Source organism: Phragmites australis, chromosome 21 (assembly GCF_958298935.1).
Source record: "Phragmites australis chromosome 21, lpPhrAust1.1, whole genome shotgun sequence".
Taxonomy (NCBI): domain Eukaryota; kingdom Viridiplantae; phylum Streptophyta; class Magnoliopsida; order Poales; family Poaceae; genus Phragmites; species Phragmites australis.
The window spans coordinates 1,205,619-1,227,199 of NC_084941.1; the positions used below are offsets into that span (position 1 = coordinate 1,205,619).

At 41.7% G+C, this 21,581-nt stretch overlaps 2 protein-coding genes and 2 long non-coding RNA genes across 5 annotated transcripts in view; 3 read left to right on the top strand and 1 right to left on the bottom strand.

The window, feature by feature from the left end:
• Nucleotides 1-6,235: 6,235 nt before the first annotated feature.
• Nucleotides 6,236-10,502, bottom strand: LOC133903431 (phosphatidylglycerophosphate phosphatase PTPMT2-like). 2 transcript variants are annotated; one of them, XM_062344813.1, is made up of 6 exons: nucleotides 9,952-10,502; nucleotides 9,513-9,635; nucleotides 8,616-8,709; nucleotides 7,925-8,007; nucleotides 7,739-7,828; nucleotides 6,236-6,828 (listed from the first exon to the last, which is right to left on the bottom strand). In XM_062344813.1, exons 1-6 carry the CDS (start codon nucleotides 10,213-10,215, stop codon nucleotides 6,415-6,417), a joined length of 1,068 nt encoding a protein of 355 aa, XP_062200797.1. In that variant the 5' UTR covers nucleotides 10,216-10,502; the 3' UTR covers nucleotides 6,236-6,414. The 2 variants fall into 2 exon arrangements, with proteins under 2 accessions (XP_062200797.1, XP_062200798.1); XM_062344814.1 differs by lacking the exon at nucleotides 7,739-7,828.
• A 354-nt stretch (nucleotides 10,503-10,856) lies between these two features.
• Nucleotides 10,857-21,581, top strand: part of LOC133902942 (ethylene-responsive transcription factor ERF038-like) — a 99,905-nt gene continuing 89,180 nt past the window's right edge. The window contains exon 1 of the mRNA XM_062344271.1: nucleotides 10,857-10,860. The gene's annotated coding sequence lies outside the window, so the exon portion shown is untranslated. The remainder of the gene's footprint in view (nucleotides 10,861-21,581) is intronic.
• LOC133902986 (uncharacterized) lies at nucleotides 14,843-16,134 on the top strand. Its single transcript, XR_009907174.1, has 2 exons — nucleotides 14,843-15,553; nucleotides 15,891-16,134. It is a non-coding gene; the product is annotated as an uncharacterized LOC133902986 (long non-coding RNA).
• On the top strand, nucleotides 19,104-20,393 carry LOC133903576 (uncharacterized). The gene is made up of 2 exons (XR_009907307.1): nucleotides 19,104-19,812; nucleotides 20,150-20,393. It is a non-coding gene; the product is annotated as an uncharacterized LOC133903576 (long non-coding RNA).

Here is a 21,581-nt window from a genome sequence, read left to right on the forward strand (position 1 = left end):
GACAAAATGCGATCCTACACAAACCTTGTTACATCTAGAGATTTGGTAAAGATGTCGGCTAGCTGGTGTTGGGTATCTATATAGCTTAACTCGATGTCTCTTTTCTCATTGTGGTCTCTCAAAAAGTGAAATCTCACATCTATATGTTTGGTTCTGGAGTGTTGAATTGGGTCATTAGCTAAGCTTATGATATTTGTGTTGTTACACAAAATCGACACACTACTAAAATCTAACTCAAAATCTCTCAAAATAGTAACCATCCATAAAATCTATGAGTAACAGCTAGCAGCAGCTACATATTCAGCTTCAACAGTAGACTACGTAATGCTAGACTGCTTGTGAAAAGACCAACACACAAGAGAAGTACCTAAGAAATGACAAGTATCAGAGGTACACTTCCTGTCAATTCTACAACCAGCAAAATCCTCATCTGAAAAGCAACAAAGAGAAAGCGAAGGAGATGCAGAAAACCAAATGTCATACTCGAGAGTATGCTTGAGATACCTTAGAATGTGTTTCACCGCTTGGCGATGAGACGTCCTCGGTGAAGCCTGGAAGCGAGCACACAAGCATACAGCGAAGTAGATGTCAGGTCTTGTCACTGTTAGATACAGGAGGGAGCCGATCATGCTCTTGTACTCCCGTTGGTCTACCTCCTCACTATCTCATCCGGATCAAGCACGATCGAGGTAGCCATCGGTGTCGCTAATGGCTTTGCATCACTCATGTCGGACTTCTTCAGCAGATCCTTGGTGTACATCGCCTGGTGGATGAAGGTACCTTGCTTGCACTACTTGATTTGAAATCTAAGGAAGAAGTTGAGCTCGCCCATTATCGACATCTCGAAATCCCTGCTCATAGTTTTTACAAACCTGCGCACAAGTGCATAAGAAGAGTGTGAGGAATAATGACGTCCTAAGAGGGGGGGGTGAATTAGTATATTTAGAAATTATTCGGCTCCAAAAACCTCACAGGATAAACCTATCTCAATTTCTATCTAAATGTGTTCTAGGTTTATCTAGTGTGTCTACTCTACCTCTTAAAAGATTGTAACCTGCTCTAATAAGGTAAATTACAAGTATGTAAATACAAAAACGTAAATAAGGTAGAGAGACAAGCTCGTAACAAGAGATTTTTATCTCGTGGTGTCGATAGCATAAATATCACCCTTAGTCCACGTTGAAGCTCCATAAAAGATATGCTCCCGATCGGCACCCGATCACGATTATTGAGTCACCAAGATAAGGTCTCAACCTAGATGAGCTACCAAGCCACCAAGGTAAGACCTCACCACTAGCCTCTCTTTCAGTCTCTTGCTACCATGATCACTTCAGAGCTTGAGCCACCAAGGCAAGGGTCTACGCATCTCCATACGTGTGTCTTGCCATCGCTCCACACCAAGTCAGAAGGTCAACAAGCTTGAGCCACCAAGACCCAAGATGCCGACGAGTCATCAAGACTCCAAGGCACCAACGTACCACTCGGTACAAGCTACGATCACTCCTTGATCTTTTCTTCAAGCTATAGCACCTAGCTACAACTCACTCTATGCCTATAAGTATTAAACACTTTCTAGTCTTGTGCTTAATTACCTTTAATGATAACTTTAAGCACTTTGGTAGCTTAGATATCTTTTCAAATGTTTATAAGCTTCCTCTAGACTTCAGCAGCATGCCAGCACTTCAAATAACTAAGTGGAGAGGTATTTATAGCCTCAAACCCGCCAACTAGCCGTTTTCCCAACGGCTCAAAAAAACTGTTAATACCAGATGATCCGGTGAGAACAATAGTACTAACATTGGATCATCCGGTGAGTACAAACTCATAAACTAGCTGTTGGAACTTCACTCAATGCCTTTATGAACATTAGACATTTCGATGTGTCTTCAAATCCATCACTGAACCTTCCGGTGAGTTATCTTAAGCCAGATCGCATCACTTCTTCTCTGTGTAAAATGCTCCAGTGCATTAATCTTCAGAGCACCAGACCTTCCGGTGGGTTGTTCTACACTCTTCAACATTTGCAGTCACCACTGCAAGAAATACTTCGGTGCTATAATTCGGTGAGCATAAACCAAGCATTGGACCTTCCGGTGGGTTGATCTTCAGTCTTTGAACTTGTATTCTTCTCTGCAAGAAATACTCCGGTGCTATCGAGTGCAGATCACCGAACTATGCGGTAAGGTCCTCAGCCTTCTCTCATTTGTCAGAAAAACTCCGGTGAGTTCAACACATAGAGCACTGGACTTTCCAATGAGGCTAACAGTCTCTGAACATAAAGCTCCAGTGAGTGCAAACTTCTCTGCACCAGACTATCCAGTGAGGTCAATTCTCATGTGACTTCTCCAATTCAATTAAGGTTTGTCCCGGCTATGGTGGCTTCTTGATGTATTGCATTCATAAGACCTACTAACATATATTCTTGACAAATATGTTAGTCACAATGACTATTTTATCATTAATCACCAAAATCACAATCATAACTTAACAGGGCAATTTTTGTTAAAATCTCCATCTTTTTGTGATTGATGACAACACAACCAAAACAAGTGGCAAATAATAAATGATATTAATTATAAAGAACACAAAGCCTTATCACATTGCTGGATGCATGTTCTTGCCATCTAGTCCCCTTATGTTGTGGCTCCTACTTTCTCTATTGTCACTATCTCCCTTGATCGACTCATACAATAATTTATCCCCTTTGTCAACCTAGGTGGCTCATATTGCTTCTTGTATCTTCTTCTTCTCCCTCTTTGTCAACTTCGGCATTCCTAGACATCTTGCATCTTGCTTCTTGCTTTGGTCATCAAACTTCTTCTCATTTGTCAACAATAAAAAAAAGCTACAAACACATATTCAACTTAAGAAAACGCGTTAGAGTACATAGAAGAGAGTTTCATAAATTATGATATAATAAAATGATACTAACTGAAAAGATATACCAAAAGGATATGAGGCATCGATATCAATTGAAAGAGACAAACACGGATCATAATTCACGAAACTCACATGATATAATCTAAACTCCTCCAATACGTGTGCATACATATAATGAAACTCACTTGTGAATACACTTGTACAAATGTAGCAATATATGCATATCTAGACAATAAGTAGAGGTACGAAGTTTAAGTCATATCATGTATGTAGGTAGCTTAAATATAGAAATGAATTTACAATGATACCAATTGAAACATTTAAGTATTGCATACCTCCAAGGACGTATTGATTTATCTATGAGACTAAAAAAATATATCTAGTAACACATGTTAGTCTCAAAATCACAATCTATAGGATATACTCCCACTAAATGTGTGCATACAAATTTTGAATACTCGCTAGACATATAAACTTTTTATTAATAACAATAGAGAGGGTATACTATAGATTAGTTCATGACACATAAAAGATACTAATTGTGAAACTAATACCATGCAAGGGACCTACAACTAATAAACCATGTAGGTTGCTCATAAGAAAGAGATAAACATAAGCAACCTTCCTCCACTCCAGAGATGGTGAGTTCAGCAACCACTTTCAGGCCTCCTCACAATCTTCATTTGAGGAGATGACCGACAATCCACCATTAAACCATCTAGAAGGCGGTGGTCTCGAAGAGTAACAAACTCTCGAATTCATACACGATCAATATCGAGTGCTCAACACACGCAACTAATGCGATAGCCATGGGCTACTAAAGCACCACACCCTTCACATCTCTCTCCCTATAGAGAGGGAAGGGGAGCACTCAAAGATGTAACACCAAGTTCAAACACCTCACACAAGCAGCACAAAGCTAGCCAAGCAACCAGCCCCACAAAATGAGGCTAAGGGATATTTATACCCCACTCTGAAAAACTAGACATTATGCAGATTATATACTGATAGGAACTTCTGATCCCCGATCGAAACTTCCGATCCCAAGAATCCCAATGGTTGGAAACTAGCTGTTACAGCCTTTTTCCAGCACACATCGGAACTTCTGATGCTTAGATCAGAACTTCCGATTAGCAACAACCCCAACCGAGAACCTAAGGCTTTAGGGATATCAGACAGTCCGGTTTAGATCGGAACTTCCGACCAAAATATCGTAAATTCCGATTATAAACTAATTAGCAAACCGAGAGCCCTGGATTCCTAAAACATCGGAATTTTTGACTGACATTGTAACTTTCGACCTTACACATCAGAACTTCCGATTTCAGCATAACTGACACTCTAAAAATAGCGATAACTTTTGATTCTAAAATCTGATTTCAACGATTTCGAACTCTGTAAAAAGATTATTCATAGGGCTACACATCCCTACTGAATTTATGATCTCTAACACATTTGATCAAAGCTGGGAACACTCCGAAGACCGATTCAGACACCTCCACACATTGTCCAAAGTCGAATCCCCAAGATTAAACTAGGAACTACATGTAACATGCCGAACACCACTAAGGCTTGGCTATAACCACTTTTTTGCCACTAAGGCCGACAACCCAAAAGGTTAGATCTAAAACACATTTTAGATACACTGGACTCCTAAAGCGATCTCTCAACACAAACTCATCCCGCACTAAGAACATGATTTGAGCACTTGACACAACAATTAAGCAATACTTTTAGCAGTTTTTCTTGATAGTACGACTATCGATCATATAACCCAGTCTCCCACTAAACTCCTTAAGAGCAGCAAAACTAGAAAACCTAGCTCTCATATAATACATAGGCTAAGCACTTATCTTACTCTCCTGTAAAATCGTAGCACAAGACTCTCATATGAATGGCACAACGGGCTCAAAATGGTTGATTCTTCTCTCATAGCCCTACCCCTCTCTTTATAAGCCTAGAAATTTTGATCTCTAAGTTTTTTAGCTTTTTCCAAAATACAACTCTCTTGTAGTACATCCTACTTATCATTGAGGGTATTTTGGTCAATTTTCTTCTCGATTTATTGGACAATCGTAGCGCATTCATGACTTAGCTTCGCCTCAACGCAAGCTTCGCGATGGTACCACGTACTCCTTCAGTACTCCCACGGTTTTAAGGCCAAACCGCGAAACCCTATCATGCTTCTCAATACATGACTCTCCACTTGTTTACACCTTAAGCAAGCGCTCTGATGTCGATGCGTATACTCCGTCTTGCAATCCTGACCGCTGACAAGTCTCTCCCTCTCCCGATCCCTCGGGCTGTCTTGTCACTTGCACCACATCCCCTTCGCTTGACTTTGTCAACACGTCGTCTCCATCCGCCTTTCATGTTTTGCTTGACCTGCACGTGTTCCGCTAGGATCATTCTTGATTTCGCTCGGTCTCCTTAATCATTCTATACCAAGCGCTCCGTTTGGCCACGATCATCCCGTCATCGACCGCCAAATTGCATTCATCACCTGCGCACCATTAGATAAATAAATACATATCTCAAACTCTAATTACAGTTAACCCATAATCAATATGCTCAAATGAAATCCCAAATCACATCAAAGCTCGTGTAAAACCGAAGATCATCAAATCAAATAAATACCAATATTCAATCACTCATCATAAGTCAATTTAGACATATTTCAACTTGATTTCTCATAAATACATGATTCAATAAAATAAAACCGACATATTTTAACTTGGTTTCTCATAAATGTATAATTCAATAAAATAAAACCTATCGAATCTCATTTCTTTACCTATCATGTTCTTTACATTTAGTGTACAATAGATTGATCGTCTCCACAACACGGATGGCCCAAAAGCAACCTTCAATCTGGGAATCGCGTGCGACTGGAATAAAACTACATCTAACACGCGTGCTACCAATTCTTGGCGTGTCTGACTTAACGGTTCATGCATTTAGCAGGTACCCAAGATATGTTGTAGAGTTGAGACAGAGATCAACCAAAGAAATGAATGAACTCAACTGGTAAATAATTCCCTTAAAAATATAGTATGATAAAACAGGCCAACTTGTTCGTCTAGATAATCTCAAGATCCGATCAAGCTTATGGTCAGCGCCTCTTATATCTACTCGCAGTATTCCACGATCTACGAACAGATTGAGATGTTCAACCCAGAATGTATAACCCTGCATACGTATGTTGCATAAAGCATGTCCTAGTACAAACTCGAGATCAAATAACACTGATCGTGTAGAGCTATCCATCTTCGAAAACCTGAAGAGGCCTGATACTAAACCGGCCTGGGGAACATTCCATCCAACATCTGGATAAGCAATTTGCAGAAGACCACAATTGTCAGCAAGTTGAACCACCTTTCATTTACCTATGTGCACATAAAGGTCAACTTATTACATGACATATATACAACTGCACTCTTTGGTTGCAGCGGACACGAGTTACAGATTCATATTGCATATTCTCCTCGTTACTATTTACAGATACAGACCAAAATACAGAACAAAAGTCAAACATCATGGATTAACCACGACACTTCGCAGTAAAGAGGGATGACTGGTTGCATGCTGCTCTGCCTCACGAGAGCAACTCTCTCCCCCCACATTCTCGGGAAGCACCTCCTTGTTGTGAGCGCGGCAACGAAACCACAAATACGAGAACCCTGCTAGAGCTGCCTTGCTGGCAAACTGAACCCGATATACTAAACTTATTTCCCACAACCCACTACCCATAGTAACTGCCAACGCATCTGCATTATACCCTTCAAGGTCTGACTCTGAAACCACCACGAATGTGTTGTCATCAAAAGTAAATAGATTGCGAGTGGCAAGGAACAACTGTGGCTTCATGAGAGTGTTGCCCGGGCAACTAGCTGGGCAATTCAACCCCCCAGTTTTCTTCACTCTAAGCTGGTAGAATTCTTGCACAGCCTACAAAATAAGATAAGAGATAAGTCAAAATTATGTTCTGTAAATCACCAGCAGAGCACAAACTAAATGCCCCTTCAACCTCACCCACTAGTAACTATTTGTTTCGACTAATCATATCCGTAATCTATATTTCAAAAGAGTATATTTCAGTTGGTCCAATAATAAGAATTCATAAACCATTGAAAATATCCAGATCACATGTTTTGAGATCATATATTGAACAAATAAAAAAGCAAAAAATGATAGATTGATCATCTAAGGTGCTAAACAGAGGCGTATATAATATTTTGTAATTCCACCAGAAAATTGCCAAGACCACATAATGAACTAGTGATCTCAAATACTTTTACTCATCTCTTTTCTCACGAGAAAAAAAAGGGGTGGTTCAATGCTCTAGTGACGATTGAACATAGATAGTGAAGCAAAACCTTGAAAAGCAGCTCATCTACTAAGAAAAAACACCAAACATCTTAAAGCCATCTTGAGTATGTTGCATCAACAACAACAAAGCCTTTGTCCCAAGCAAGTTGGGGTAGGTTAGAGATGAAACCCACAAGATCCAACTAAAAAGATGATGAGAAAATAACATAAATATAGTAGCATCAAACAAAGAAAAAGTATAGCTGAACGACCAACCAACTCTTGAACATGAATAGAGTAGCATAACATAATGGAGCTCTTTGCCTGCTGAATTACCAAGAAACAACTGAAACATGACCTAAATTAGCACACAATAAATCTTATCAAGCAAAAAAACTCATAACTAAAAATGAGCCCAGCTGATATCTGACATGTTCTCCTTTTCTTATTTTTGAATAGTTAACTGCCTTTTCCTCTATATTTACAATATTCAGAAAAGACAATGACATAATTGTGTCTGCAAGCATGAGAAAATTTTGCAATAACTTACTTGCCACTGTGCACAAGCTAATAATACCCTAGGCCGACGCAAACGGACATGTTCATATGCTTCGGCAGGTGTCATATTTTTATATTGCACCTAAAATACAGTCACAACATTATTCAAATTATGAAACCAAGTAAATGACAATCTTTAGTATGAAGTATGAACAAATACCATTTGACTTTGACATACCAAGTAGCAAAGAACAACTGTAGTGCTACGTCCACGTCCAGCTTTGCAGTGTACATAGGTCAATTTCCCACATGAAGCATTCCCTTCAAGTATTAAAAATTTAGAAGCACCATAATTAAAGCCATGCCCAAATCGGCAATACTGAAAGGTAAGAGAAAAGTAGAGTATTATTATGGAAGTGATGAACTTGTATTAATGTCCTTTCCCATTAGATAGAAACAAAGATCTGTCTACCACTATATCTTCAAGAGGCAAATTATAGGAGAAAAGAAAAAGAGAACTGAATTGGTGCAAAGAGCAAACTAAATGTACCAAGTAGCATCATCTTTATTGTCAGCCAAGCTTTGATAAGAAACAACATCAGCATGTATCTGCCATAAGTAAATTGATGCAGCGCTACAATTGCTGTAAAAAATATTGCAATTCATGAAACATACACTCCCTTTTTTCCTTCTATATTTGGAAGAAGAAAAACAGAAGATGGCCACATGCCCATATTAACTAGTGCCTACTGCTACCTCAGAATATTTGTTTGTCGCCTACATCACCTGCCTTTCGTTAGCATGTACAACATAGCATACAAGCAATTTAACAAACTAGTGTGAATTTTCATATTACTAATGTTGAGGTAATAAATTGTGATCTTCATATTCAGTAACCTTCAGGAGATGTATCTTGAGTGGATTCTTACTGTGGACGAAGTCAGCAGCTTCGCAGAGGTTCACAAACGAAGGCGCATAAAGGTAATCTCTTGTTGGTAGCACCAGGTTGTCGATTCCATGAGCCTAAAATCAGATATATTATTCTAATTACTTGTTGCTTATACAATAGCAAAGGTAATGACTGCATAGAACACTGCAAACATATATCTATATATATAGCGCAACCCAAACCAATTCATAATCCTTATCTTGAAACTTAATAGATGCACGAATACACCTTCCTACCACATCTAAAGCATGCATCAAATGTGCATTAATGCATGTCAAGAGAAGTCACTAGCCAGAATGGTAAGAACGAGCACAGCACAGGAGCTTCACAATACAAATTTAACAACGTTGCTGCACTAGCACTTCCGTTGCCATAATCACCACACTAGGGTCGACATCTCCAGTGCTCCGCTACTAGTGGTGGCACTTCAATCCACCTTAATTATCTCAAGACCATTCTAACTAATAAACCCCAATTTACTATTCCATCAGGCAAAACACATTCACTCATGAACGCTTCAAGCATTGCTCCAAACCAGGATCCAAACAGCACTGGAGTTAATGGGTTGTTATGTGTTTACTGCACGGTTTCCCTAGACACCACCTATCCTTCTAAAGTGCCCCCCACCTTCTCGAGTTATATGAACAAGCATATCTCATTCAATCTGGCCAACTCACAAATTATTAGCTTAGTTCAACTTCACCATATGTTTTGCTGAGATAAATGGACTAGACAGCTGAACCTCACATACACTACTATAAAGTTTGGTTTACAGCTACACCACATGCCATCAGACCGCAGATCACCCAACAACCAAATGCCACCGTCATGCAGACAACAAGAAATTCACAACTAAAGGTTGCATTTGATCAGTTACCTCATATAGCGATTTGGGAACAAGCCTCTCGTATGACTCGTTAAGTGTCACCACACCGCAAACTCCGAGCTCCTTCAGCCTGAGAACATCGCTGGGGAATGGAACAGCGCCCAGCAGAACATGCTGATCCAACAAATAATTGCAAGCAATTAGTACAAAACAACCTCAAATTATAAACAAATTGAAGCACCCGAAAAAAATAGCAAAACTAGCCAAAATTACATGACCATGCGTTCCCAGAACCAAAGTATCAAACTCAAAACAAAAACCAGACCCAGCAGAAAATTTTCGACGCTATCACAACCAAATGACCAATCACCCACAACAAACCAACCGGCACAAAATAAACTCAAAATCCCACTCATAACAAGCCGACCAACCATAACAACCAATCACTCACAACAAAATCGATAAGAAAAGTGTAAGAAAAATTCCCCACCTCGTCGACCTGATCCCACCAGTGGAAGTGCGCCTCGAGCCGGTTCCTCACGACGTTGTAACAAAGCGTCGGGTAGAACAGCAACCGCGCGCCGACGCCCACCGCCGCGCGCTTCGCGTCGACAGCCACCCGCATCACCACCCCACCCTCGCCCTCCTCCACTGCCGCGGCGCCATCCTCGCGACGTAGCTGCGGCAGCTTCTCCTCCCCAACCTCTCCCCCACCTCCTCCACCCGAATCGCCCGGAAGCTCCTCGATTCGCATCGCTCCCAAACAACTCAAAACCCGATCCGATCGGGACCCCAAAAATCGCCCCCCAAAAAAATCCCCAAAGCCGATCGATTGATTAGGGGACAAAGCGAGCGGCCCGAGTTGGGAGGGTGGAATCAGATTTATGGCGTCGGGTGGGATCGAATCGGGTTCGCGATTCAGCGATCGGGGTAATCGAGATCGGAAGCCTCTCTCTCCACTTTCCTCGTGCTCACGCCTCCTCCCCTCCCACCTCGCCCCTCCGAGGAAGTCGAAACTGCCCGAGCCAAGCAGCAACCCGCACGTCAGCTTATTACTCCGCAGAGTGCCACCGACTACTGACAGATGGGTCCGCATGTTGCCTCGTCGGCGAACTGACAGGTGGGGGCGTGGGGGCATAATGGATTCATGGAGATCGAGGGGATTAGAAAGATGATCAGATAGCCTTAGTCACAACTTAATCAGACAAAATGCTCGTAGGAATGTGTAAGGGTTTTTTTGAAATAATATTATTTTATTACAAACTTACAAAAATCTTATTTAAAATAAGAAAGTCGCATATATAATGGCTAGTCGGCGCTCCAATTACCGACTAGTCTCTCATCAGCAATTGAATGACTGATATGTAATTCCTCAGTAATTTGCTGGCGCTCCAATTGCCTCTAGATAGACATACTATCCAGCTTACCTTCCAACCAAATATCTAAAAAACTAAATGATCATCTCTCATCCATGTATATCTCTCCAATCAAACACACCCAACTCTGAGGGCAAACACCAAAATTAGGGAGAAAGAGAAAAGCCGTGTACCAGGAAGTCCTTCCCCTCGGCAGGGTGTGGAACCGCATTGTGTCGTGCGAGCGCATGCCTCTGGTTCTGCTTCTTCTCCCTTGTTCCCATCTCGCCTAGGCCTCTTCACCTCTCTTTATCAACTCCTGAATAATAAAAAAAGTCACCACCAAAACACGAGACCTCGAGCCGAAGAGGAACGGGGTGAATCCAACATATGGTTTAGTGTGAGTTTTCTTACCTGGATATCACGACAGGCACAACGAAGGGTGGAAGGGAGGCATCGGAGTTTTAGGAGAGGCTGTGAGAAGGAGCGGAGGAAGAGGAGATGTCGATGACGTTCGTTTCGATGGATGGCCATAGAGATTTTGGGTCTTGGCGGATGTGGTGGCAGTAGTGCTGTCCAAATAGGCTTGTCAGACCGACTCAACACGGCCCCGACTAGGCATGGAGCGACTCAACACGGGCCCGATTAGGCATGGTCCGGCTACGACATCGAGCCCCGATTAACGGGACGTGCTGTGTCGGTCCACATGCTAAAGGCACGGTCGACGGCATGGCCCGTAGGCCACCATGTTGTGCCGGGCTAGCCCAGGCACTGTTGCAGCATGCCCAGCCCGATGGCCCGGCGGGCACATCGCGACAACGGAGAGGATAGGGCGGTGGCGCCGTGGCGGGATGGGACGACAACAAGGCAGGGCAGCGATGCGGGGGTAGGGTGACCAGGAGACATGGTGAGGAGGCCGGGGGCAGGGCGGCACAGCAGGGCAATAGCATGGGTGGAGCAGCATGACAGCATGGTGGGGTGGGACAGGGTAGGCTGTGCCCATGCTAGCCCGTCTAAGCTGGACTATGCCGTGCCAGCCTATCGTGTCGAGGCGTCGACCCAGGCACGGCCAACCCACCTACCCCTTGGATCGTGCTATGCCTAGACCACGCCTCGAGTCAGCCTAGTAGGCATGACTCATTTGAACAACACTAGGTGGCAGATTCTGGGCCACCCTTGTGTGAATCCTGCCGTTGTAACCCCGCATGAATCCTGCCATATTGAAGCGAAGCGACATAAGGACGCAACAAATGATACGCGAACCAACTCATATTTTATATAGTACATATTACGTCATGCCACTGCCCTCACCAGAGCCTCGAGGTCGTCGCACCACCACCAAAAGGAGCTAGACACTATAGGATCTCATCATTCTTTCAAGTCAAGGAGGCCTCCGGAAGCACCAAACAACCCCACCTTTACAGCGGCTAACGATTCACTATCACCGTGGTGCGGGGAGCCATGATAGCATGTGCGGCAGTGGAGGTGGAATTTGAGGAGGCAACGGAGACACTGACACATTATCGACAAGGCAAAAGCTTCTTCAAAGACGACGATCCTGGCTCCAAGTGACGGTGCAACAACTTTGGTGGCAGCATGCATCTGATTCTCTAGTATGTTGTTTAAGTAAATTTTAAAAATCTATAAATATTTTGATACATGTTAAAAAAAACTACAATTTCTAGTGTTCAATTCAAAAACCTGAAACTATTTTAACATATGTTAAAAAATTACAACTTTTTACTATGACCTCACCTGTTATTCTCTAGCAACAGTGGGCCTACGATTAATCCTTATGTTACGTGTCGTATAGAATGATATATGAGTCCACAGTAAAAAAGTTACAGTTTTTTTAATATATGTCAAGATAGTTTTATGTTTTTGAAATAGACAATATAAATGGTAATTTTCTGTAACATATATCAAAATAATTGTAGGTTTTTGAAACTTAGTCTTTTATTTTATTTTTTTGCTTCACGATTAGCAGCAGCCCCGGCTGCAAGACGGGCACGCCCATGGTGCCCAGCCGTGCAATGCCGTGTGGCACGGGCGGTGCTCATGAAGAGGAAAATCGAGCTTCATTGTCCAAGTAGTGCACTACCATGTTCAAATTAAGAAGATTGGGTCGCTTGCAATCCTAATTCTCCCAAGTTGGTGCAACTTAGTTTGCAAAATTCATAGACTGCGTGCCGTGGTCCATGTACGCAACGCATAAATTTATCAACCACGCCAAACTAAGCTATAATTTGATCTCAGTAAACATATACAATACAACGGCACGCGACCACCAAAAAAAGAAAGAAAGGAAAAAACATGTGATAGACTGATAGTCAAACCTGCTGTAATATAGTATGTCCATCTTGTGAGCTTTATGTGTTGGCGCTTATCCAAACCAGACCTATTACTGCTATAAAGTTCAGTCCATATTATTCATCCGTTACCGCTAGGAGGGAATTTGTTGGTAAAAAAGGTAAGCGGGTGACTTATATTATATTTTTGTAATTTGACTGCACATTTGCAAGGCCTGCTAGGTAGGCAATGAATTACTTAGGCTTGTAAAGTGATGACAAGCGTCCTTTCAAGAAAAAAGATCTATCTAGCGATCGGTCGACAATTTTTGTGTCACAGAATCTATCAAACTTTCAACCAATCGATACTGCCATATCAAAAAAACAAATTTGAAAGACAGCCCAACTAGAAATCTGTCGGATTTATGCAGTAAGCCGATTCTAACCTTAACGGGTCAAAAAAAAGCCTAGAACCCGATAACATCACATCCCAAAACATCAATGATGTAATAGCAATAAAATTAAGGCCACAAATGTTCAGATCAAATCGTGCCCACAAACAGCAAACATGACACTTACACATTGTTTTGTTTGGAACATAAGGATAACTAATCTTAAACCTATCAAAATGCATTTCAGCACCAACAAACTCCTACCACGAATGTCAGAAGCACGATATCTTCATAACATGTGCAAGCACCATGAAAAACATAAATACATAGAAAAATTTGGCATGAAAATATAGAAAAAACAACAACAATAATAGAACAACAACACTAAAAACAATAAGACAAATAGAGATAAATAGATAAACAGACAGATAAGAGAAATTGAGAAGGCACTAAGAGAAAATATAAATAAATATGGAAATATAAGCAGATAGATAAAAATACATAGAGAAACAGATAGAGAAAAATAAATACATAGAGAAAGCGAGAGAAACAGATATAAAAAAGAAATAGAGAGATAAACAGAAAAAGATACATATAGAGAAACAGAAAAAAAGAGGAGGGAGAAACAAAGAGAGATAAAAATAGAAAAAACATATAGAGAGAAAAAATAGATAGGGAGACAAATAGAGATAAAAAAAAGAAATACATTCCTTTTTTAAGAGGAATACATTCTCTTTTTTGAGAGGTTTGGAGTATACATTCTGTTCAAGCTAATGCGGTCGGGGCCCAGGCAATGAACCAAAAACTTTACCAACTAGGTATTTTGGCCCAGTTAAAAAGCTACTGCGGCCTGTCTCAGAAAATGAGCCAGAAATTAGCCAACTGGACTCTACGGCCCACCACTGGCTTTGCCAAGATCTCGTCGGTGAAGCTGCGGAGGCAAGAACTGCAAAGCTAGCAACTGAAATGGGCTTAATGGGCTCGTTATCGGGTCTTTGGCCCTTTTCTCGGACCCGTTAGGCGGGGTGGTCGGTCTGGTAGCCAATTTGTTGGGCCGGTTAACAAATTCTTTGCGTGGCAAGCTGCTATTGGCTCAAAATCTGACTGATTTAGAGCAATAAAATATGTCAACAGATAAATAAAAAATTCAAAAAATAAAGTGATCAAAAGGGGGGTATGCATGCATGTTTCTTGTTTTTCATTGCTGTCGCCGTGCGCTGGCACGATCACCGTCCTTGGCGCAGCGTGGTAATTCATGATGGATGCTAAGGCCATAATTGCCAATATCTTTTCAGGGTTTTAATTGTCAATGTTTGCGGTTGTAATACTGAATTGTTTGGAAAAAAAAAGAGAGAGTTGACCAAATTTTGACTTTTTGATCCGTGGCTCGTATCGACGATCGGAGACCGTGGTTGCGTTCATCTCGTCGAGACGAACCCATTTTGCTATTCATACGTCCATTCCGGGCACTTTGAAACCCGTAGCGAGCCCAATAAATTCAGACCGTTCGTTGTTTTAAAAAAAATAAAATAAAAGAAAGGATAAATACTGGATCGATCCATCCAGACTCTTCACGTCGTGTGTTTCTCTCTCTCTCTCGCGAACTCTCTTTCTCCTGTTGCTTTGCCGCCGCTGCGCTGCTCCTGCCGCGGCGCCGCTGCTTGCTTGCGCCAACACGCCGCCGCCGGCCGCCGCTGCGTCGAGCCGCCGGTCGCCGCCACGTCGCGCCGAGCACCGGACGCCGTCGCTCCCGCACACGACGCTGTCGCCGTCCGCCGGCTAGCGCAGCCTGCATCGCCGGACTGCGCGCCGCCACTGCCGTGCACCGCTGCTGGCCGCTGTGCGCCGCCGTGCGTCGCCGTATAGGCAAGCCAGCAGCAACCGGCCGAAGAAAACCAGTGCAACACGGAAGAAGAAGCCAGGAGAAGAAGAAGGAAGAAAAGAAAGAGAAAAGAAAAAAGAAGAAGAAAAGGAAAAAAAAAAAGAAAAGGGGAAAAAGTTGGAAATTTTCAAAATTTCGTCGAATTCGTCGTCAAACTTTCGAAGGCGAATTTTCGGTAATTTCTGGACGACTGTGGTTTGATTAAATCAAATCAATCAATTCCTGTCGTATTATTTCATGTGATTAATAGTCTGTTTCGTTTCGATAATCATTATTGATTCGAAGATACGACATCCGAGTCGAATTATTCTTTTCGTTCATCGAAGCGAAGTCTAATTAGTGAGATTTTAGTTCGACTCTGGATTGAAAATAGTGTATCATTTCATGTGATACAATTGTCTGTTCAGTTTTTCGGAATGTAGGCGTATACGTGACGTTTTCAGACGTAGAATTGACGCTTCATATTTTATGTGTTTTAAATGTGTTTTAGTTCTGATAGTATGCCTGTACAGGTGATACTATTTCCGGACGTTCTTGATCGAATTTTCTTCATCGTCGGTAAAGGCAAGTGAATGTATTGTATGACTATGCTTTAACCTAATATTGGGTTGCCTACATTCTTTAATTACAGTGCATTCATCTAATCTGAATGACTGATTCTGGACTGAGTACTATGTTGTTTACGTTTCCAGAAGTTTACTCGATGATTGATTTATGAAGTGCAGTAGGCACAATATGCCATTCTGCAGTTGTTCATTAGTGTTGTATGCGATGTTTTTTTTGAAGTCTCAAGCATATTCCGGAAGTTATGTTGGTTATGCTTGAAGCACGTCATACATATATGTCTCATGCATTGGAAGTTTGTCGTCGTCTTCTGGCCGCGACCGTACCGGTACAGTACCGTATGTCACCCGAGAAGGGGTACGGTGCACACCCTTACGTTACCCGAGGAGGGGTAAGGGTGAGAAGAGCATGTCATGTGCATGGTTATGTCTTCTTGTGAAATTCAATGAATTATTCATATCAAATCTTATTTCCTTTAATTAGCGTGTATATAGATATATATGCGGCTCTGAAGGCTTATACCAACCGAATGTTAAAATGTTTAATGTTATCGCTGGATTTGCTTAGTCATAACTGTTTCTCCTGGTGTTGGCGGTCTGTTTCATTACTAGTTTCTATTTAGAATTGTTAGCATATTCAACTGTGGCTAAATAGTTTTTTGTTAAAGTACCTTTCACTTGCTGAGATTTTCGAATCTCACCCGTGTTTTCTTTACAGGTATGTTTAGATGTTGACGTGCATTTTGGGGATGGATCTCGGTAGCTGCACACACTAACTTATCACGATGTCGATAGCTCAACCGGTGTATACAAGTGGTGTGTCTGATGGTCCATCGTTTGTTTTTGTTTATGTTGTGGTACGACGCTGGTAGCGTCATGGCGGACTCTATATATATGCTGGTTATATCTGTTTCTGCCTGCCTGTGATATTTCTTTTGGTCAGTTATACCTCTCTATAGAGGAAATACTGCCAAAATTTCCTTTTTTATATATAAATAGGCTTGGTTGTAAAGTAGGGTGTTACAGCTTGGTATCAGAGCCTAGGCTTTAGATCCTAGGTAATGGAATGACGAACCTGACACACTTGCACAAATAGGATGGGTATGGGATGCATTTCATTGCATACGTCTTGTTTATCTTTGTTCGCTTATGTTCGCTATCTCAGATAAGTACTATTGAAGTTACTTGTTTGATTATCCATATATTCTTTAGTGTTTTATCATTGATCTATATTGTTAAGTTGTTGGAGTCAGTTCTGTTGGAAGGGTGAAATAGTCAGGGCGTTAAAATGGTTACCTTGGTCATTAGAACCTGAGAAGCTTCAGAGGATCAATAGCATATTTTTTTTATATGGCACTGCAGATGGGTTAAGTGGAGGGCCCCCATGATGCCTTTTCTGCATTGCCAGGTGAGGTTGACCAAGAGTTAGGTTTGCGATCCAATTATCCACATATAGAGCGAATATTTTGGGTACGAGATGGACTGGCCCCCATGTCGTTGACCCTAACTATTCGTTCTCGGAATGTTGGAGAAATGGATCGATGTGTGCCTTACCATAGAAGATAAGGTGTTAATGTTTTCAACCTAACCATTAGAATGGTGTAGGATTTCTTTTTACCATGAAGTCGGGGTGATCTTTTTGCCGATTGTGTGAAGATGTGTTGATAGTGAGATCCTAATAAGGTTCTGGGAGTTTTTCTAATCTTTTGCTAGACTTGTACCCTAGTTGTTGATGTGTTGAGGGTTAGTTAACACCTCGTGTTTAAGTTGAAATGTTTACATATCTTATGTGTCAGTTTCTTTAATATCTGAGAATAATCTTTTGTGGTTGGAATATCTATGCATGTTTTTGAAATGATTATTTGAGGTAGTTATTTTGTTAAGTTAGCCTTTGTGGAATAGTCTACTGGCTATGGGAGTTGGAGTTATTGATTGCGTTGAAACAACCGATTTGCATCGAAGTGATGCTAATGGAGTGACACCTTCCTTAAGGATGCATCAGTTATTTCAGACCTGTTTTGTGAGGTTTCACAATTGAAATACCTAAGGTTGACCCTTGTGGGGCTGAGGTAGAGATTTTGGTTGAATCGTGTTATGTTTCTGATATCGCTTAGCTAAACCTGTCATCTTTGACATAGGGATTCGTTTGCTTTGAAGCTTGAAGCTAAGAATATACTTGGGTTATAGGAGAATTGGCGTTATGAAGGGTTTGTTGAATAGTCTATGACCTATAACATCATGATAGGATGCTATATTGGCTTGTCACCATTGGAGCATTATTAATTGAACCTGGTGAGCTTTGCTCGTTGAGTGAATATTGAAATTTAAGGTCGCCTGAACTTTTCCTGACCTAATAACCGAAGGTGTTGTTAGGGCTTGTCGTGGTGTTTTATCGACAGATTTTTAACATGATCCGTTCTAGAACTTTGTTTCTTGTTGGCTCTTGTGGAGTGAATGAAGTTAAAGAAGTAATTGACTAGTTTCTGACTTGAAAGTTTTGAATTTCTGTTGGTGACCCAGTTTTCTCTAAGAATGGAGATTTGACTGAGAGTTGCCTGAGTGGGTTTACATACTGGAAGTTTGCCTCTATTGGGAGTAAGTCTATCTAAACCCTGGTTCAAGGGAAGAGAGTTGTAAAAGTGGAGTTCATTCCGGAATTTAAGTGCTGAGATTAGAGTTATGTTTGGGAGCTAAGGGTTGCTTCCCTGTTTAAAGGAGTGTTGTGAAAGAGGATGAACCGTTGGGGTGTATCTTTGTAGTTTGTTTGCTGTTTAGGAGAGGGTATGCCTTCTAAGGACCCGGAGAGAAGCATTGTATGCTAACGCTCAACCCGTTGATGGTAAATTGGTGTTGCAAATGGTGCTTGCTAAACTAAATTCGCAAAATAATTAAATTGGAGTTGGATTAACAGGGTTGAGTTTGCAGAAGTCATATTTTCAACCCTCTCCATGAGCCTTCCGCAGTGATCATCCTGTCGGTTAGATTAACCGATGTCTTTGCAACTTTTGAGGAGGATGTGTTTTGCATGCAATTTTACTTTGAAGAATTTGTGGCGTGGTTACCAATAGTATGACTGTCCTAGGAATGTGAGCAAGATGTGAAGTTCTTTAGTATGCCAGTTTGGCATGTTTGCGGTTGTAATACTGAATTGTTTGGAAAAAAAAAGAGAGAGTTGACCAAATTTTGACTTTTTGATCCGTGGCTCGTATCGACGATCGGAGACCGTGGTTGCGTTCATCTCGTCGAGACGAACCCATTTTGCTATTCATACGTCCATTCCGGGCACTTTGAAACCCGTAGCGAGCCCAATAAATTCAGACCGTTCGTTGTTTAAAAAAAATAAAATAAAAGAAAGGATAAATACTGGATCGATCCATCCAGACTCTTCACGTCGTGTGTTTCTCTCTCTCTCTCGCGAACTCTCTTTCTCCTGTTGCTTTGCCGCCGCTGCGCTGCTCCTGCCGCGGCGCCGCTGCTTGCTTGCGCCAACACGCCGCCGCCGGCCGCCGCTGCGTCGAGCCGCCGGTCGCCGCCACGTCGCGCCGAGCACCGGACGCCGTCGCTCCCGCACACGACGCTGTCGCCGTCCGCCGGCTAGCGCAGCCTGCATCGCCGGACTGCGCGCCGCCACTGCCGTGCACCGCTGCTGGCCGCTGTGCGCCGCCGTGCGTCGCCGTATAGGCAAGCCAGCAGCAACCGGCCGAAGAAAACCAGTGCAACACGGAAGAAGAAGCCAGGAGAAGAAGAAGGAAGAAAAGAAAGAGAAAAGAAAAAAGAAGAAGAAAAGGAAAAAAAAAAGAAAAGGGGAAAAAGTTGGAAATTTTCAAAATTTCGTCGAATTCGTCGTCAAACTTTCGAAGGCGAATTTTCGGTAATTTCTGGACGACTGTGGTTTGATTAAATCAAATCAATCAATTCCTGTCGTATTATTTCATGTGATTAATAGTCTGTTTCGTTTCGATAATCATTATTGATTCGAAGATACGACATCCGAGTCGAATTATTCTTTTCGTTCATCGAAGCGAAGTCTAATTAGTGAGATTTTAGTTCGACTCTGGATTGAAAATAGTGTATCATTTCATGTGATACAATTGTCTGTTCAGTTTTTCGGAATGTAGGCGTATACGTGACGTTTTCAGACGTAGAATTGACGCTTCATATTTTATGTGTTTTAAATGTGTTTTAGTTCTGATAGTATGCCTGTACAGGTGATACTATTTCCGGACGTTCTTGATCGAATTTTCTTCATCGTCGGTAAAGGCAAGTGAATGTATTGTATGACTATGCTTTAACCTAATATTGGGTTGCCTACATTCTTTAATTACAGTGCATTCATCTAATCTGAATGACTGATTCTGGACTGAGTACTATGTTGTTTACGTTTCCAGAAGTTTACTCGATGATTGATTTATGAAGTGCAGTAGGCACAATATGCCATTCTGCAGTTGTTCATTAGTGTTGTATGCGATGTTTTTTTTGAAGTCTCAAGCATATTCCGGAAGTTATGTTGGTTATGCTTGAAGCACGTCATACATATATGTCTCATGCATTGGAAGTTTGTCGTCGTCTTCTGGCCGCGACCGTACCGGTACAGTACCGTATGTCACCCGAGAAGGGGTACGGTGCACACCCTTACGTTACCCGAGGAGGGGTAAGGGTGAGAAGAGCATGTCATGTGCATGGTTATGTCTTCTTGTGAAATTCAATGAATTATTCATATCAAATCTTATTTCCTTTAATTAGCGTGTATATAGATATATATGCGGCTCTGAAGGCTTATACCAACCGAATATTAAAATGTTTAATGTTATCGCTGGATTTGCTTAGTCATAACTGTTTCTCCTGGTGTTGGCGGTCTGTTTCATTACTAGTTTCTATTTAGAATTGTTAGCATATTCAACTGTGGCTAAATAGTTTTTTGTTAAAGTACCTTTCACTTGCTGAGATTTTCGAATCTCACCCGTGTTTTCTTTACAGGTATGTTTAGATGTTGACGTGCATTTTGGGGATGGATCTCGGTAGCTGCACACACTAACTTATCACGATGTCGATAGCTCAACCGGTGTATACAAGTGGTGTGTCTGATGGTCCATCGTTTGTTTTTGTTTATGTTGTGGTACGACGCTGGTAGCGTCATGGCGGACTCTATATATATGCTGGTTATATCTGTTTCTGCCTGCCTGTGATATTTCTTTTGGTCAGTTATACCTCTCTATAGAGGAAATACTGCCAAAATTTTCTTTTTTATATATAAATAGGCTTGGTCGTAAAGTAGGGTGTTACAGCGGTTCTGCCTATTCACCGGAGGATCAAAACTTGTCGTCTTGACACCCTGTGCTGCTCAAGAAAGAACCAAATCGAGACATCAGGCAGAAGAACCAATATTTTTTTACAAACACCGATACAACAGGTAAACTTATCATAAATAAATACAGAACATAAATTAACCAACTCAAGACGACCATAATCGCAAGCCTCGATTAGCCGCAACTGGGTTAATTTGGACCGATCGTCCAAACCAATTATTCAAATCAACCGGCAAAATAAAAGGTGAAAGGATCAGATTCCACACTAGCTTGAAGCCTGAATCCGAGGCTGAGCTGAGTTCTGCTGTAAAGGGGACTGGGCTCCAAATTGAAC

Excerpts from the sequence above, each read along its gene's own strand:
- LOC133903431 (XM_062344813.1), bottom strand. The coding sequence starts at position 10,215 with ATGCGAATCGAGGAGCTTCCGGGCGATTCGGGTGGAGGAGGTGGGGGA. Across the intron at positions 9,636-9,951 it reads GGTGGGATCAGGTCGACGAG|CATGTTCTGCTGGGCGCTGT; the intron begins GTGGGGAATTTT and ends TTGTTGGATCAG. Across the intron at positions 8,710-9,512 it reads TTCCCAAATCGCTATATGAG|GCTCATGGAATCGACAACCT; the intron begins GTAACTGATCAA and ends ATCTGATTTTAG.